This window comes from Heterodontus francisci, chromosome 19 (assembly GCF_036365525.1).
Source record: "Heterodontus francisci isolate sHetFra1 chromosome 19, sHetFra1.hap1, whole genome shotgun sequence".
Taxonomy (NCBI): domain Eukaryota; kingdom Metazoa; phylum Chordata; class Chondrichthyes; order Heterodontiformes; family Heterodontidae; genus Heterodontus; species Heterodontus francisci.
In genome coordinates, this window is record NC_090389.1 from 42,634,212 (window position 1) to 42,652,429 (window position 18,218).

Below are 18,218 nucleotides of genomic sequence, written 5' to 3' on the forward strand. Positions count from 1 at the left end.
GGAAAGTGAAGAGGAAAATACGAATGGCAAAGAGAGAATGTGAGAATAGAATGGCATTTAACAAATGGTAACCCAAAAGTTTCCTACTGCCATGTAACTAGGAAGTGGGTAGTAGGACGCAGGGTAAGGGTCCTGTTAGGGACCCTTAGAGGCACATGGCAAAACTAGAATACTTGCATCGGTGTTTACTAAGGAAGAGGATGCTGACAAATATTGGTAGACGTGGAGATGATGGAAATGGATGAGATGAAAATTGATGGGCAGGATGGACTGGAAAGGCTGGCTATGCTTATAGTGGATAAGTCACCTGGTCTGGATGGCTTGCATGCCAGGTTGCTTAAAGAAATTAGAGGTTAAGATAGTGGAAGGACTTGGCATTACCTTCCAATCTTCCCTAGATATGTGGGGAGGTACCTGAGGATTGGAAAGTGGCAAATGTGACACTCTTATTAAAGAAAGAGTTTAATGACATTTCTAGTAACTACAGGCCAGTCAATTTAACATCAGTGGTGGGTAAGGTTTTCGAAACAATCAGGGAAAAAATCAACAGGCACTTGGAAAGGTTAAAGTATGGCAGGGCAGCTGTGCCGAGTGGAATATACAGCCTATGGTATGTGGGAGGTCATGGACGTACCATGTGTCCCAGACAAACACATCTGCAGGAAGTGTCACCGGCTGCAGAAGCTTGAGCTCTGGGTTTCGGAACTGAAGTGGCGGCTGGAGTCACTGTTGTGAATCCGTGAGGCAGAGGACTACATGGATAGCACATTTAGGGAGGTGGTCACACCACAGGTTAGGAGCATGCAGGCAGATAGGGAATGGGTGACCACCAGGCAGTCTAAGAGAACCAGGCAGGTAGTGCAGAAGTCCCCTGATATGATCGCACTCGTTAATCGGTTTTCCATTTTGGATACTGGTGAGGGTGATGGCTCCTCAGAGGAGTGTAGTCAGAGCCAAGTTTGTGGCACCACAGGTGGCTCAGCTGCACAGGAGGGAAGGAAGATGAGTGGATGAGCAGTAGTGATAGGGGATTCGTTAGTTAGGTTTAACAGACAGGCGTTTCTGCTGCAGTAAACGTGACTCCAGGATGGTGTGTTGACTCCCTGGTGCCAGGGTCAAGAATGTCACGGAGAGGCTGCGGGACATTCTTCTGGGGGAGCGTGAACCTTAGAGCCAAAGAAAAATTATGGCACAGAAGGAGGCCATTCAGCCCATTGTGTCTGTGCCCGCCAAAAAAAACTAGCCGTCCAATGTAATCCCACCTTCCAGCACCTGGTCCATAGCCTTGCCAGTTACAGCACTTCAGGTGCATGTCCAGGTACCTTTTAAAAGAATTCAGCGTTTCTGCTTCCGTTACCGTTCCTGGCAGTGAATTCCTGACACCCATCACCCTCTGGGTGAAAAAGTTTTTCCTTATGTCCCCTCTAATGCTTTTACCAATCACCTTAAATCTGTGCCCCCCTGGTAATTGACCTCTACACTCGAGGAAACCGGTCCTTCCTGTCTATCTAGGCCCCTCATAATTTTATACACCTCTATTAAGTCACCCCCTCAGGCTCCTCTTCTAAGAAAAACAACCCTAGCCTATCCAATCTTTCCTCATAACTGCAACTTTCGAGCCCTGGCAACATTCTTGTAAATCTCCTCTGTACTTTCTCCAGAGCAATTATGTCCTTTCTGTAATGTGGTGACCAGAACTGTACGCAATACTCCAACTGTGGCCTAACCAGCGTTTTATACAGTTCCAGCATTACATCTCTGCTTTTGTATTCTATAAAGGAAAGCATTCCATATGCCTTCTTCACCACAGTATCTACCTGTCCTGTCGCCTTCAAGGACCTGTGGACATGCACTCCAAGGTGTCTCACTTCTTCTACCCCTCTCAATATCCTCCCGTTTATTGTGTATTCCCTCACTTTATTTGCGCTTCCCAAATGCATTACCTCACACTATTCTGGATTTAATTCCATTTGCCACTTTTCCACCCACTCAAACAAACCATTGATATCTTTCTGGAGTCTACGGCTATTCTCTTCACTATCAACTACCCGGTCAATTTTTGTGTCATCAGCAAATTTCCCAATCATGCCTCCCAAATTTAAATCCAAATCATTAATATATGCCACAAACAGCAAGGGACCCAACACTGAGCCCTGTGGAACGCCACTGGAAACCGCTTTCCATTCACAAAAACATCCATCGACTACTACCCTTTGTCTCCTGGCCCTGAGCCAATTTTGGATCCAACCTGCCACATTCCCTTGTATCCCATGAACTTTCATTTTACTGACCGCTCTGCCATGTGGGACCTTGTCAAATGCCTTACTAAAATCCATGTAGACCACATCCACTGCAATGTCCTCATCAATACTTCTTGTTACTTCCTCAAAAAACTCAAATCGAGTTAATAAAACATGACCTTCCCTTTAACAAATCCATGCTGACTATCCCTGATTAATCCATGCCTTTCTAAGTGGCAGTTTATCCTGTCCCTTAGAATAGATTCTAATAATTTACCCACCACCGAGGTCAGACTGACCGGCCTATGATTATTTAGTCTGTCCCTCGCACCCTTTTTAAACAATGGTACAACGTTCGCAGACCTCCAGTTGTCTGGTACCTCTCCTGTACCTAGTGAGGATTTGAAGATGATCCTCAGCGCACCCGCTATTTCCTCCCTGGCTTCCTTTAACAACCTGGGATGCAATCCCTCCAGCCTTGGCGATTTATCGACTTTCAAGGATGTCAGACCCTCTAGTACTTCTAATATTCTAACAGTCAGAGGTCGTGGTCCACATTGGTACCAGTATCATAGGTAAGAAGGGGGATGAGGTCCTGAAAGCTGATTTTAGGGAGCTAGGAAGGAGATTAAAAAGCAGGACCTCAAAAGCAGTAATCTCAATGTTACCGCCAGCCCCACATGCAAGTGAGCATAGGAATAGGAGGGAGGGCATTAGATTTTTGAGACATTGGGACTTGTTCTGGGGCAGTTGGGACCTGTATAAGATGGATAGGTTGCATCTTAGCAGGACTGGGACGAGAATCCTCGCAGGGAGATTTGCTAGTGCTGTTGTGGAGGGTTTAAACTAAATTGTAAGGGGGATGAGAATGTGGGAGGGAGCTCAGATTGGAGGGAAGCAAAACTGGTAACTTGTCTGGGGTGTGGGAACCAGGAGCAAGTATTAGAGAGGAATACCAAGGTGCACGGAATACTGGGGGAGATAGATAGCTATTAGGTGGGGTCAGAGTAAGGGAGACAGTAATAAAGTCTGAATCAGGGTTAATGTGCATGTATGTGAAAGCACGGAGTGTGGTTAATAAGACTGGTGAGGTACAGGCGTAGATTGCCATGTGGAAATATGATGTTGTGGCTATAACTAGAGATCTGGCTCAAAGAAGGGCAGGAGTGGGTATTAAATATTCCTGGATACAAGGTGTTCAGGAAAGATAGGAAAGGGACAAAAGAGGGAGGGGTGACTGTATTGATTAAGGAGAGCATTGCAGTGCTGGAGAAAAAGGATGTCCCAGAGGAGTCGAGGACAGAATCGATTTGGGTAGAGCTAAGGAACAAAAAAGGTGCAGTTACATTGCTTGGTGTTGTCTATAGGCCACCAGCTAGTGGGAAGGATGTGGAGGAACAAATTTGCAAGGAAATTGCAGAGAGGTGCAGAAATTGTAGGGTAGTTGTAATGGGGGACTTTAATTATCTAAACGTAGACTGGGATAATAGTAGTGTAAAGGGCAGTGAGGGCCAAGAGTTCCTAAAGTGTGTTCAGGAATATTTTCTACAACGGTATGTTGCTAGTCCAATGAGAAAGGAGGCAATGCTAGATCTGGTTCTTGGGAATGAGGTGGGCTAAGTGGATCAAGTATCAGTAGGAGAGCATTTAGGGGATAGTGATCATTGTATCATATGGTTTAGACTAATTATGGAAAAGGACAAAGAGCAATCCAGGGAAAGAATAATTAACTGGGGGAAGGCCAACTGCATGGGGTAAGAATGGAGCTGGGCGAATAAATTGGAGTCAAAAGCTGGCAGGAAAACCGGTAGATGAACAATGAGCTACCTTCAAAGGAGAGAGAGTTTGGGCACAGTCAAGGTATGTTCCCTCGAAGGGGAAAATTAGAGCAAACAAACAATTGAATTTTTTGATGAAGTAACTGAAAAGGTTGATGAAGGCAATGGCAATGATGTTTATATGGATTTTAGGAAAGTGTTTGACAAAGTATCACATAAAATGCTGGTTAACCAAAGTTGAGGCTTATTGAATAGAAGGGCCAATGTCAGATTGGACAAAAAATTGGCTTAAGGACAAAAAAAGTGAGTTGTGTAAATGGTTGTTTTTCAGATGGAGGATGGAAAACAGGAGTGTTCCTCAACAGTCAGTGGTCGGACCACTGTTGTGATATATATAAATGACTAGGATATTGGAATACAGTAAAATTTCAAAATTTTCCAATGATACCAAGCTTGGAGGTGTGGCAAACAGTGAGGATGAAATCAGTTGACTGCAACAGAACATAGATAGGCTGGCAGAATGGAAAGACAAGTGGCAGACGGAATTTAATACAGAGAATTGTGAGGTGACGCATTTTGGCAGATGAGATGGGGAGAGGCAATATATACTTAATGGCACAGTTCAAAGAGTGTGCAGGGACAGAGGGACCCTGGCGGTAGCAGCAGGTGGTGTGGTTCATGTGTATACATCTTTGAAGGAGAGAGTAGTTACCAAAGCAAATGGGATCTTAGACTTTGTAAATAGAGGTATTGAGTACAAAAGCAGGGAAGTTATGCTGAACCTTTACAAAATTCTCATTAGGCCACAATTAGAGTGCTGTATCCAGTTCTGGTCGTCACACTTTAGAAAGGATGTGAAAGTCCTAGAGAAGATGCAGAGGAGATTGACCAGAATGGTTCCAGAGATGCGTGAGTTTAACGACAAGGTTAGGTTAGAGAAGCTGGGGTTGTTCTCCTTGGAGTAAAGGAAGTTGAGGGGAGATCTGATAGTTATGTACAAGATTATGACAGGTTTAGATAAGATATACAAGAAAAATTGTTCCCATTAGCTGATGGTACAGGGACTAGAGGTCACAGATTTAAGGTTTTGGGCAAGAGATTCAGGTGGCATGTGAGGAACAAGTTTTTTTACGTAGTAATTAGTAAAGACCTTGACCTAGCTGCCTACAAGGGTGGTGTAAGTGGAGACGATCAATGATTTCAAAAGGAAATTGGATAGGCACTTGCAGGGCTACGGGGATAGAGTGGGGAAATGGGACTACAGAGAGCTGGCATGGACTCAATGGGCCAAATGGCTGCCTTCTGTGCCATTATGACTCTAACTCATCATTTTGAAAATCCCCTTCTTCCACTGGGGAAGAAAGTCACAGTTTTTCAAGTCTTTTTTTCTTAAGGTTACTTCAGTAGTTCTTAGTTGGGGAAAAAGTTGAAGACTTTTTTATGGGCAGCGCAGTGGTTAGCACAGCAGTCTCACAGCTCCAGCGACCCGGGTTCAATTCTGGGTACTGCCTGTGTGGAGTTTGCAAGTTCTCCCTGTGTCTGCGTGGGTTTCCTCCCACATGTCAAAGACTTGCAGGTTGATAGGTAAATTGGCCATTATAAATTGCCCCTAGTATAGGTAGGTGGTAGGGAAATATAGGGACAGGTGGGGATGTGGTAGGAATATGGAATTAGTGTAGGATCAGTATAAATGGGTGGTTGATGGTCGGCACAGACTCGGTGGGCCGAAGGGCCTGTTTCAGTGCTGTATCTCTAAATAAAAATACTTTCATCCATATAGCACCTTTCACAACCACCAGAGCTCCCAAAGCACTTCACAGCCAATGAAGTACTTTTGAAGTGCAGTCACTGTTGTCATGTGGCAGTTAATTTTGCGCACAGGGAACTCCCACAAACAGCAATCTGACAATGGCTAGATAATCTGTTTTTGTAATGTTGATTGAAGGATAAATATTGGCCAGGATACTGGTGATAACTCTCCTGCTCCTCTTCGAAATAGTGCCATGGGATCTTTTAAGTTCACCTGAGAGGGCAGGCAGGATTTCAGTTTAACGTCTCATCTGAAAACAGCACCTCTGACAGTGCAGCACTGTTTCAGCAGTACACTGGAATGTCAGCCTAGATTGTTTTGCTCAGGTACTGGAGTGGGGCTCGAACCCACAAACCTCTGACTCGAGTGCTACCAACTGAGCCACATTGCTTTGCTCCCTGTGGGTGCAGCTTCCTACTGGGAGTGTGAATTGCCGAATTAGACCTCATAACTATAGCCTCTTACTCCGGGCATTACATGAATTCTGGGCATCCCATTATTGTATGATTTTAGAGCCTTTTAAATGATACAATGAAGATTAATTAGAACGATGCCCGGAGCAAGAGGTACAGTTCTAATTAATCTTCATTGTACTGTTTAAAAGGCTCTAAAATCCATACCATAATGGGATGACCAGAATTCATGTAACACTTCAGCCATGGTGTAACCAATATCTTGTATAAATTACAAATTTGGTTCACTTATTTCCTGTTATATTCAATGCACTTATATATGAAGTGCAGAATTCCATTTGCCTTTTACATTCTTTTCTATCTGTGCTCCCAGCTTTAACGATCTATGTATCTTCACTGCTAGGTCTCACTGTCCTTCCACTCTTAAGAATTAATGATGTGTAGAAATTTTAGTAAGTTTAATAAATATCCCATTAATAGATTTTTTCGTAGTGCCTTTATGTTAAGAGTAAGACAAAGTACAAGGGAAACTTGCTTTCTAAATTGTGGCTGCAATAACCTCAGTGTTATTAAATACTTGGCTATTTACTATTGACTAACATTTTCAGTGAATTTTTTTTTTTTACAAATTTCATTAAAATACTGTGTTTATTAGAGAAATTACTCATTTTGAGGAGAAATTTTTTGAAACATTCCCTATGTCTGATTTAAGCACAGGAATTGCACTGAAGTATAATAATTCTTAAAAATAGATGTCTAGTTAGAGGGTCATAGAAAAATCCATGTAATCTGCAATTAATAGGAGTAGGATTCTGGCAATCTTTGAACATGTATTGCAGAATAATGACCAGCATATGAACTGGATTATGAGGCTTGCTGTAAGATCTAAGTTTTATTGTGGTCATATTTTCTGTAAAAGCTAGCAATAGTAATATATTAATATTAATATAGGATATACAACTGCATTTTGGTCCTATTTTCTCCCAGCACAGAAATAGTTTCTCCAGCTGAACCAAGTTGGGTCAAGAGACACAAAGGAAGGGATAGCATTTGATTTGTGAAGCATACACAGTACCACTTACAAGTATGTCTCTGGTATGCAACCTATAACCTCTCCACTATCCATGCCCTTTGATATATCTTACAGAAAGCATTTATCTTTCTTAGTGATCATTTATGGTGACCTCCTAAAAAGGAGGTCACCATGTCTATGTCTTGAGTTGCACTCCTTTTAAAGATGGAAACTACCAAGACAGGTTTCTGGAAGCTAGGAAATATTTAACACACCACTCATCATGTTGTCTATCATATTTATTAGACATCCATTTTGGATGATATAAAGATGAATCACTTGAATATGCTCTGAAGTCTTGTAGCATTTCTGTCACTCCACTAGCAATATCAACTACCACATGATATAATTTCAGGACTACCGAAAGAACTATCATGAGCCCATGGCAAAAGTTAAGTCAGAATTACATTCTGCCTTTAATATTGATTCATTTTTAAGACATAGAGGGTATTTGGATACTGGTAAAGATTAATAATGCATAATTATTTTAGTTTGAAGATTACCAGACCACTCCTCTTTTTAGAAATACTTGAATGTTATTTTACAAATTACGACTATGCAGTGGCTTTTAGAGTGATTTTGATGAAAGTTCTTTTGTTGCTCCCCAGAGGCTGAGAGTTTATCCAATGAGTAACTGAATTATACATACATATAGATCTCAGTTTTGATCTGTGTTGAACTAGCTGGTCTCAACTGGGTGGCATTAATTGGCTCAATCACCTTGGGTTAGATGGACTAAAATTGACCAGGGTTGTATTGCTGAATATTGTTATTAATTGCATTGTTAAATGTATATGAAACAGAAATGTTGTTTATAAGCAAATTATTAATCACAGTTATGATTTGTATTGGTTACATAAAAGAAATAAATCCTAAACCAAATTTTTATAATATTGGATGAACTTGCATTTCACTACTGACCCCTTCAGGTCGGTCTTGCATAAACAGCCTCTGTTTTACAGCACAGTGCCATCTGTTGGATCCTCTTAGTAATTCATATTTCCTCAAGTCTGCTCAGAAGAGTGGAAAAGCTTCAATGATACATGACTATTTCTTTCCTGGATCATTTTACGTGTTGGATATGGAACATGGGAGCTGATCCTCAGACATTTCCAATAATGCCCAGAAATTATACATGCTGGACATTTAGCTGTAATGTGATATGTTTTTGGTGGATGTTTGATATACATCTGACTGTCTTATTTGGCATAATAATGCCTGTTTTCCAAAAAAATGCATTTAAAATTGTTATTTTAATGATGAATATAAAGTTTTTATACTCTAGGACTTAAACATGTAATTCAGGGAAGCCCAACCTTTGGCTTTGCCACCACATCAAGCCCAGTTCCTGGGAAATTGTTCTGCAAACTCCAGACAATTTCGTCCTCTTTGCACTTACATTGCTTATTCACTTGTCTTATTTGAAATATGTGGGCCTAGAAAGTTGGAATGGCTGCCTTTAGTGCTTCCTCAGTGGTCGATAATCAAGATCTGCAACACAAGATGCATAAAAATTAGTAGGAACATAGATTTGAGATTCCTCAAGGGTCCCTGGTAATTCACTTATGCAACCATGCAGACAAAAGCTCTGATATCCCAACCAAGGCCGATACTACGAGAGTGCTGCCTTATTGGAGGTGCCATCTTTTGGATGAAGTGTTAAATCAAAGTCCGTAGGTGCTGTACAGGCTGAGGAGCTAGCATGAGGAAGGTATGAGTACAGCATGACAGGTTTTTATAAAGATATCCTTTTACTATCTTTCATGAATGTGGACATAAAAATTCATTTTGGAAAAACGAAAGTGAATGCAGACATAAGATGTTTAACATGTGACTAATCCATCTCTTGTGATGTTGGAGAATTTGGTCACTTTCTTCCCTGTCTCTGTTGTGTTGTCTTTGTGTTACTCTTTCTCTCTCTGTCTGTTTCAGTTTTTTTTTCCCTTTTGGATGGAAGTTGGTGAGTGGCCTAGCTTGGTGAGTTGGGGAAAAAAGCCAGCAACGGCTGCAGGCTACATTTGGTTGAGGGCTTACGGATAAATTACAACTCTCAGTGGCTCTCTTCCCGTTCCCTTCCTACTTCTTCCTCAGTCCCTTGTTACTCACCTCACCCTTACACCTCCATCCACTGCTACTATCCCCAAAAGGTGAGTTCATAGAGTGTATTCAGGACAATTTCTTAGAGCAGTATGCTCGAGAGCCAACTAGGGAGCAGGCTATTCTAGACATGATAATGTGCAATGACCACAGTGTAAGGTCCCCCCACCAAGCTGAACTGAGGGGCTGGATCCATGGGAAACCCCTCGAACTGTATCGGAGAAATTTTGTGTGCTGTAAATGTAAAAATGTATATGGCATGACAATGAAATGGAAGGGTTGTGAGGCAACTCATGATTGTATAGAAGGAAACTGATCACCTTTGCACTGTTTGTATTTTTTGACTTGATGCTGTTTTAAACTGTTTGGGAATGTAATTTTTACAGATTTTTATGAATAAAGTATATTTTGGAAATAAAAAAAAAATAATGTGCAATGAGACAGGATTAATCAGTAACCCCGTGGTAAAGGAGCCTCGAGGCAACAGATCGTAACATGATAGAATTTCACCTTCAGTTTGAAAGGAAGAAGTGTGGGTCTAAGACTAGTATTTTAAATCTAAATAAAGGTAATTACAAGGGTATGAAGGTAGAGCTAGCTAAAGTGAACTGGGAAACTAGGTTAAGAGGTAGGACAGTAGAGATGCAGTGGCAAACTTTTAAGGAGATATTTAATAACTCTCAGCAGAGATTTATCCCAGTGAGAAAGATTCTTTGAAAAGGATACATCATCCGAACATACGCAGTAGGAGTAGGCCATTCGGTCCCTTGAGACTGCTCCAAAATTCAACAAAGATCGTGGCTGATATGATTGTAACCTCCTCTCCACATTTCCACCTACCCCTGATAACCTTTCACCCCCTTGCTTATCAAGAATCTATCTACCTCTGCCTTAAAAATATTCAAAGACTCTGCTTCCACCGCCTTTTAGAAAGAGAGTTCCAAAGACTCTCAACCCTCTGAGAAACAATTTCTCCTCATCTCTGTCTTAATTGGGCAAGCCTTTATTTTTACTCAATGACCCCCTAGTTCTAGATTCTCTCACAAGAGGAAACATCCTTTCCATATCCAACTTGTCAAGATCCCTCAGAATCTTATTTGTTTCAATCAAATCTCCTCTTACTCTTCTAAACTCCAGCAGATACAAGCCTAGCCTATCCAGCCTTTCCCCAAAAGGCAACCCTCCCATTCCAGGTATTAGTCTAGTAAAATTTCTCTGAACTGCTTCTGATGCATTTACACCCTTCCTTAAATAAGGAGACCAATACTGTACACAGTACTCTAGATGTGGTCACACCAATGTCCTGTATAGCTGAAGCATAACCTCCCTACTTTTGTATTAATTTCCCCTTGCAATAGAGGATAACATTCTATTAGCTTTCCTAATTACTTGCTGTACCTGCATACTAACCTTTTGCAATTCATGCACTAGGGCACCCAGATTCCTCTGCATCTTAGAGCTCTGCAATTTTCACCATTTAGATAATATGCTTTTTTATTCTTCCTGCCAAAATGGACAATTTCACATTTTCCCACATTATACTCCATTTTCCAGATCTTTGCCCACTCACTTAATCTATTTCTATCCCTTTGTAACCACCTTATGTCCTCTTCACAACTTACTTTCCTACCTATCTTTGTGTCATCAGCAAATATAGCAACCATACCTTTGGTCCCTTCATCCAAGACATTTATATAATTGTGAAAAGTTGAGGCCCCAGCACAGATCCCTGTGGCACACCACTTGTTACATCTTGCAAACCAGACAATGACCCATTTATGCCTACTCTGTTTTCTGTTAACTAGCCAATCTTCTGTTGATGCCAAAATGTTACCCCCTACAGCATGAGCTTTTATTTTCCGCAATAACCTTTGATGTGGCACCTTATCAAATGCCTTCTGGAAATCGAAGTACAGTACATCCGCCGGTTCCTCTTTATCCACAGCGCATGTTACTTCTTCAAAGAACTCTCAATAAATTGGTTAAACATGATTTCCCTTTCACAAAGCCATGTTGACTCTGCCTGATTGCCTTGAATTTTTCTAAATGCCCTGCTATAACATCTTTAATAATATCTTCTAACATTTTCCCTATGACAGATGTTAAGCTAACGGGCCTGTAGTTTCCTGCTGTCTGTCTCCCTTTTTGAATAAAGGAGTTATATTTGCTATTTTCCAATCTAATGGAATCTGCCCTGAATCTAGGGAAATTTGGAAAATTAAAACCAATGCATCAACTATCTCACTGGCCACTTCTTTTAAGACCCTTAGGATGAAGTCCATCAAGACCCGGGGACATGTCAGTCTGCAGCTCCAACATTTTGCTCAGTACTGCAACTTCCCTGGTGATTGTAATTTTCTTGAGTTCCTCCTTCCCTTCCATTTCCTGACTTACAACTTTTTCTGGGATGTTGCTTGTTTGTATCCTCTATAGTGAAGACTGCTGCAAAATACCTGTTCAATTCATTTGCGATCTCCTTATTTCCCATTATTAATTCCCCGGACTCACTTTCTATAGGACCAACGCTCACTTTGTTAACTCTTTTCTTTTTAAATAAGGAAGTTCAGAATAGTATTGAATAAAAAGAAACACTGTACAAATCTGCAAAGATTAGTGGTAGGTCAGAAGATTGGACAGATTTTAAGAACCAGCAAAGAATGAGGAAAAAATAATTAAGAGGGAGAATGTAGCGTAGGAGAGAAAACTAGCTAGGAATATAGAAATGTAAGAGTTTCTACAAGTATTTAAATAGGAAAAGAGTAACTAAAGCTAGAGTTGGCCCAATAGAGAGCGAGTCAGTGGAATTGATGATGGAAAACAAGGAAATGGCAGAGGCATTGAACGGGTACTTTGTGTGTGTTTTCACTGTAGAAGACTTAGAAAACCTGCCAAAGATACTTGCAAATCAAGAGGTGAAAGGGAGGGAGGAACTTAAAACAATCACCACCAACAGGGAAAAGGTACTGGGAAAACCATTGGACCTAAAGGCTGTCAAGTCCCCAGGACCAGATTGCCTGCATCCTAGGGTCTTGAAAGAAGTGGCTGCTGAAATAATAGAGGCTTTGGTTAAAATCTTCCAAAATTCCTCAGGTTCTGGAAGGATCCCAGCGATTGGGAAATAGCAAATGTAACACCTTTATTCAAGCAAGGAGAGAGACAGAAAGGAGAAAACAATAGGCTAGTTAGTCTAACATCTGTCATAGGGAAATTACTAGAATCCATTATTAAGGAGTTTATAGCTGGATACTTAGAAAATCATAATGGGATCAGACAGAGTCAACATGGTTTTGTGAAAGGGAAATTGTGCTTAACTAATTAGAGATTTTCAAGGAAGTAACAATCAAGGTGGATAAACGGGAACCTTAGATTTCCAAAAGGCATTTGATAAGGTGCTACTCCAAAGGTTACTACACAAGGTAAGAGCACATGGTATAGGGGGTAACATAATAGCATGGATAAAGGACTGGTTAGCTAACAGGAAGCAGAGAGTAGGGATAAATGGTTTTTTTTTTCGGGTTGGCAAGCTGTAACTAGTGGAGTGCCACAACGATCAGTGCTGGAGCTGCAACTATTTACAATTTATATCAACAACTTGGATGAAGGAACCAAATGTATGGCAGCTAAATTTGCCGATGACACCAAGATAGGAAGGAAAGTAAGTTGTCAAAGGAGGTTAAGAGTCTACAAAAGGATATAGATAGGTCAAGTTAGTGGGTGTAAATTTGGCAGATGGAGTATCATGTGGGAAAATATGAACTTGTCCACTTTGGCAGGAGGAATAGAAAAGCTGTATACTATTTAAATGGAGAGAAATTGCAGAACTCTGTGGAAGAGAGGGATCTGGCTGTCCTGGTACATTATTCACAACAGGTTAGTATTCCGGTACAGCAAGTGATTAGGAAGGCAAATGGAATGTTGGCGTTTACTGCAAGGGGAATCGAGTATAAAAGTAGGGAAGTTTTACTGCAGCTGTACAGGACCATTTGGAGTACTGTGTACAGTTTTGGTCTCCGTATTTGAAAAAGGCTATAATTACTTTAGAAGCAGTTCAGAGAAGGTTCACTCAACTAATTCCGGAGATGAAGGGCATATCTTATGAAGAAAGGTTGAACAGGTTGGGCCTATACCCATTGGAGTTTTGAAGAATGAGAGGTGATCTTACCAAAATTTATAAGATCCTGTGGGGACTTGATAAAGTGGATACTGGAAGGATGCTTCCTCTTGTGGGGGAGACTAGAACTTGGGGACACAGTTTAAAAATAAGAGGTCTCCCTGGTTGGGTACAGTCTGTACCTAGCCCGTTGCGAACAGTGGAAGGGACGTGCTGTTTGATACGATCTGCCAGACTTTGGGACGTACGGCCTATATTACTTAGTATAGAAATTCATATACCACATTCCTCATTTGTGTGATAGGCAGAACGTCTTTTTGGCTTGACGTGCTTGCAAAACTGTACAGTGTCCGACATTAGATGTGATTCCGTGATTGGGCAACATTTACTAAATAATCCTCAGTGTGCTAAGAATTACCCTGACAACCAAATTAAGATAGTCAGATGGGCTCGCAGTGTGGCACATTTGCGCATACTAGAAGTTACATATATTAATACACAGGGCCCTGTTCTTTGCAGACAAAGAACATGTACACACATTGTGCATGTTTCAACTGAACAAAATAAGTGACAGCCATTCGCTGGTTCATTCCTCAGGGCAATGCCTTGACCAATCGGAGTCAAGCTGCCTGTTTTAAATTTCAAACAAAGCTTGGCAGTTAACTGTCAGTCACCATAAGCTGGTGTATTCCCCATGGCAACGCCTCTACCAATCAGAGTCCACTTGCCAACCAATCAGCACTCTCTTCGCATATAGTCTAAATTTGTTGCTTTCCCTTACATTGATATTCTTGCAATTTGTCCCGATGAGTGCAATGTGAAAAGTTTCAACAAAATTTCTGTTTTCAGCAATACTCATTCTGTACTACCAAACGACTATTTTAATACACTTTCTGTAGTTTACAGAATACAATTAAAAGCGGCAAGCTACAAGTGTATAATCAGTAAGCTATCATTATTTCTCCGTGTGAAACACGTGCAACACTTTTTTTAAAAAGAAAATCGCTCAAATAAATTTTACTTGAATTAAGCTTGTGAAATTTATCCTTTATCTGAGAAGAAATTGTGAGAAGCATGAGAAAAATATTCCATCAGTAGTGCTGATTTGGCATTTCATGAAATTAGGTACGCTGCGTGTGGTCAGATTGTACATTCCAAATTCAGCTCATGTCATCAGGACTCTGGGCAAAAATAATGTTGAAGCCCATTTATTTGGGCAGGGCTGAGACATTGAAATAAAACTTCGATGAAGGCGTTAAAAGGCACAAAAGTCAATCTAGTAAATAAATTCAGTTATGTAATTGTGGGTAAGCAATTTTTAAAACATTTTGTTTAAACCCTTATTTTGAATATGGATGAAAGTCATTCGGAAAACATTTTGCGTGATTTGTGGGGAAATAACTACCTGCTGATCAGCTTGTACAATTGCAGGGCGATGAATTTACACAGGCAAAACCCATTAAAAATGTGGTCATAGGAATTCGTAATGATAAAAAGTTGACAGAAAAATGTGACAAACGTAAGATCTTTATTGAGACATAAAGCTATCGATATTGTTCTAAATTAGAAAACAAAAATTTTTGCATAAATGTGAAGTATAGATTTAATTTAAACAATGCTTTCACTAGTAATATGTATACAGTGAAATAATTAGTATTACTAAAAAATATGTGCTTGTTAATTTCAGGCATCATGTGGAATTTGACAATCTGAAGGCTGAATACATTAAAGCCCTTGAAGAAGCAAAGAAAGAAAAGGTAAAAAAAAAAATGGGATCGATTTGGATAAGTCAGCTGGATCAGAGTCTGTCGATCTTTTTCATGATGTTTTCTCTCATATTAGACTGCTTTGGCTAATCAGTTGGAAATGGAGAAGTTGAAAGTTGAACAGGAAAGAAAAAAAGCAATTCTTGCACAAGACACATTAAAAGAGAAGGTATTTAACCGAACCTTTACAAATCCTGATCAGACTGAACATTTGGTAGATCTAATTTATAATTGGATGCTGTTTATTGACTTGGAATTGACGTTATTGGCATGAATTAGAAGTGCTTGGACCATATCTGAATATCCAACCTCATAGTCCCGCAATCCCGGAAGCCCGCTTCTACCTCCTTCCCAAAATCCACAAACGGGACTGTCCCGGCAGACCCATTGTGTCAGCCTGCTCCTGCTCCACTGAACTTATTTCTTCCTATCTAGACTCTATCTTTTCTCCGCTGGTCCAGTCTCTTCCCACCTACATCCGTGACTCTTCTGACGCCCTACGTCATTTTGACAATTTCCAGTTTCCTGGTCCCAACCGCCGCCTCTTCACTATGGACGTCCAATCGCTCTACACCTCTTTCCCCCACCAGGATGGTTTGAGGGCTCTCCACTTCTTCCTGGAAAAGAGGCCCAACCAGTCCCCATCCACCACCACCCTCCTCCGCCTGGCTGAACTTGTTCTCACATTGAACAACTTCTCCTTCAACTCCACGCAGTTCCTTCAAGTAAAAGGTGCTGCTATGGGTACCCGCATGGGTCCTAGTTATGCCTGTCTTTTTGTGGGATATGTCGAGCATTCTTTGTTCCAGTCCTACTCAGGCCCCCTCCCCCAACTCTTTTTCCGGTACATTGATGACTGATATCGGTCCGCCGTTTCCTGCTCCCGCCCCGAACTGGAAAACTTTATCGACTTTGCTTCCAATTTCCATCCTTCTCTCACCTTTACATGGTCCATCTCTGACACTTCCCTTCCCTTCCTCGACTTCTCTGTCTCCATCTCTGGGGATAGGTTGTCTACTAATATCCATTTTAAGCCCACCGACTCCCACAGCTACCTCGACTACACTTCTTCACACCCTACCTCCTGTAAGGACTCCATTCCATTCTCCCAGTTTCTCCGTCTCCGACGCATCTGCTCCCATGACGGTGCTTCTGATATGACCTCCTTTTTCCTCAACCAAGGATTTCCCCCCACTGTGGTTGACAGGGTCCTCAACCGTGTCCGGCCCATTCCCCGCACCTCTACCCTCACCCCTTCCCCTCCCTCCCAGAACCGTGACAGGGTTCCCCTTGTCCTCACTTTCCACCCCATCAGCCTCCATATCCAAAGGGTCATCCTCCGCCATTTCCGCCACCTCCAGCGTGATGTCACTGCCAAATGCATCTTCCCCTCCCTTTCCCTGTCAGCATTCCGAAGGGATCGTTCCCTCCGCGACACCCTGGTCCACTCCTCCATTACCCCCACCACCTTGTCCCAGTTCCGAAGAAGGGTCACTGACCCGAAACGTTAACTCTGCTTCTCTTTTCACAGATGCTGCCAGACCTGCTGAGTGGTTCCAGCATTTATTGTTTTTATATCTGAATTTTATTGTTTTTCAAATTTTATGTGTATTTTTCTGCAGTTTCACTACTTCTATGCTTCTTTCAAAGGAACGGAAGTTGTTCACTAATCAGGCGCTGGAGCCAGTGTCAAGTACTCCAACACTCTCTCGATCTAGTTCTGTCAGCGGTGCTGAAATGGCATCCTTACAGGCCTCCATTCATTCACAGGTGGGAATACCTGATGTTACAGCAATGTTTTTGAGGGAGTAAGGGTAGGAGTGATAAACACCTGAGATGGCGACAGGGAAGCAAAGAAGAGAAGCTACCTGCAATTGTAGGCATGTTATTGACATGGTTAGGAATTAGAAAACAGAGTATGTATAATGGGTATGTACTTGAATTGAAAGGAAATGACTAGTGGTGTCTCACAAGGATCTGTACTGGGGCCTCAAATATTCACTATGTTTAGTTTAGTTTAGAGATACAGCATTGAAACAGGCCCTTCGGCCCACCGAGTCTGTGCTGACCATCAACCACCCATCTACACTAATCCCATACTCCTACCACATCCCCACCCGTCCCCACATTTCCCCACCACCTACCTATACTAGGGGCAATTTATAATGGCCAATTTACCTACCAACCTGCAAGTCTTTTGGCTTGTGGGAGGAAACCGGAGCACCCGGAGAAAACCCACGCAGACACAGGGAGAACTTGCAAACTCCACACAGGCAGTACCCAGAATTGGAGCTGTGAGGCTGCAGTGCTAACCACTGCGCCACTGTGCCGCCCTATATTTATTAATGACTTAGATAACACAATAGAGAGCCATATGTCTAAGTTTTCTGTTGACTCAATTATAAGTGGCATAGTAAATAGTGTGGATGGGAGCATAAAATTACAAAGAGACATTGATCGATTGAGTGGATAAAACTGTGACAGGCGGATTTCAGTGCAGATAATTGTGAAGTCTTCTATTTTATACTAACAAAAGGATAGATTCCAATCTTTTTCAAATGGTGAAAAGCTAGGAACCGTGGAGATCTGAAAAGTTCTAGGGGTCCATGCACATAGATAACTGTAATGTAATGATCAGGGACAAAAAATAAGCAAAAGGTTAATGAAATGTTAGCCTTTAAAACTAAAGGGCTAGAGTATTAAGGGACGGAAGTTTTGCCATACCTATAGAAAGCCCTGGTTAGACCATACCTGGAATACAGTTCTAAGTACCATACTTTACAAACGATAATATTGGCCTTGGAAGGAGTACAGTGAGATTCACCAGAGTGTTATCAGGGCTTCAGGGGTTAAATTATGAGGAGAGATTACATAAACTAGGCTTGTATTCCCTGGAATATAGAAGGTTTAAGCAGTGATTTGATTACGGTT

The 18,218-nt window shown here is 41.5% G+C and overlaps 1 protein-coding gene across 2 annotated transcripts in view; it reads left to right on the top strand.

Moving 5' to 3' along the window:
- tmf1 (TATA element modulatory factor 1) overlaps positions 1 to 18,218 on the top strand; it is a 59,754-nt gene that overhangs the window by 30,572 nt on the left and 10,964 nt on the right. For both annotated transcript variants that reach the window (XM_068051547.1, XM_068051548.1), the window contains exons 12-14: positions 15,209 to 15,278; positions 15,364 to 15,456; positions 16,938 to 17,057. In XM_068051547.1, the coding sequence (XP_067907648.1) occupies positions 15,209 to 15,278; positions 15,364 to 15,456; positions 16,938 to 17,057 (283 nt within the window). The remainder of the gene's footprint in view (positions 1 to 15,208; positions 15,279 to 15,363; positions 15,457 to 16,937; positions 17,058 to 18,218) is intronic.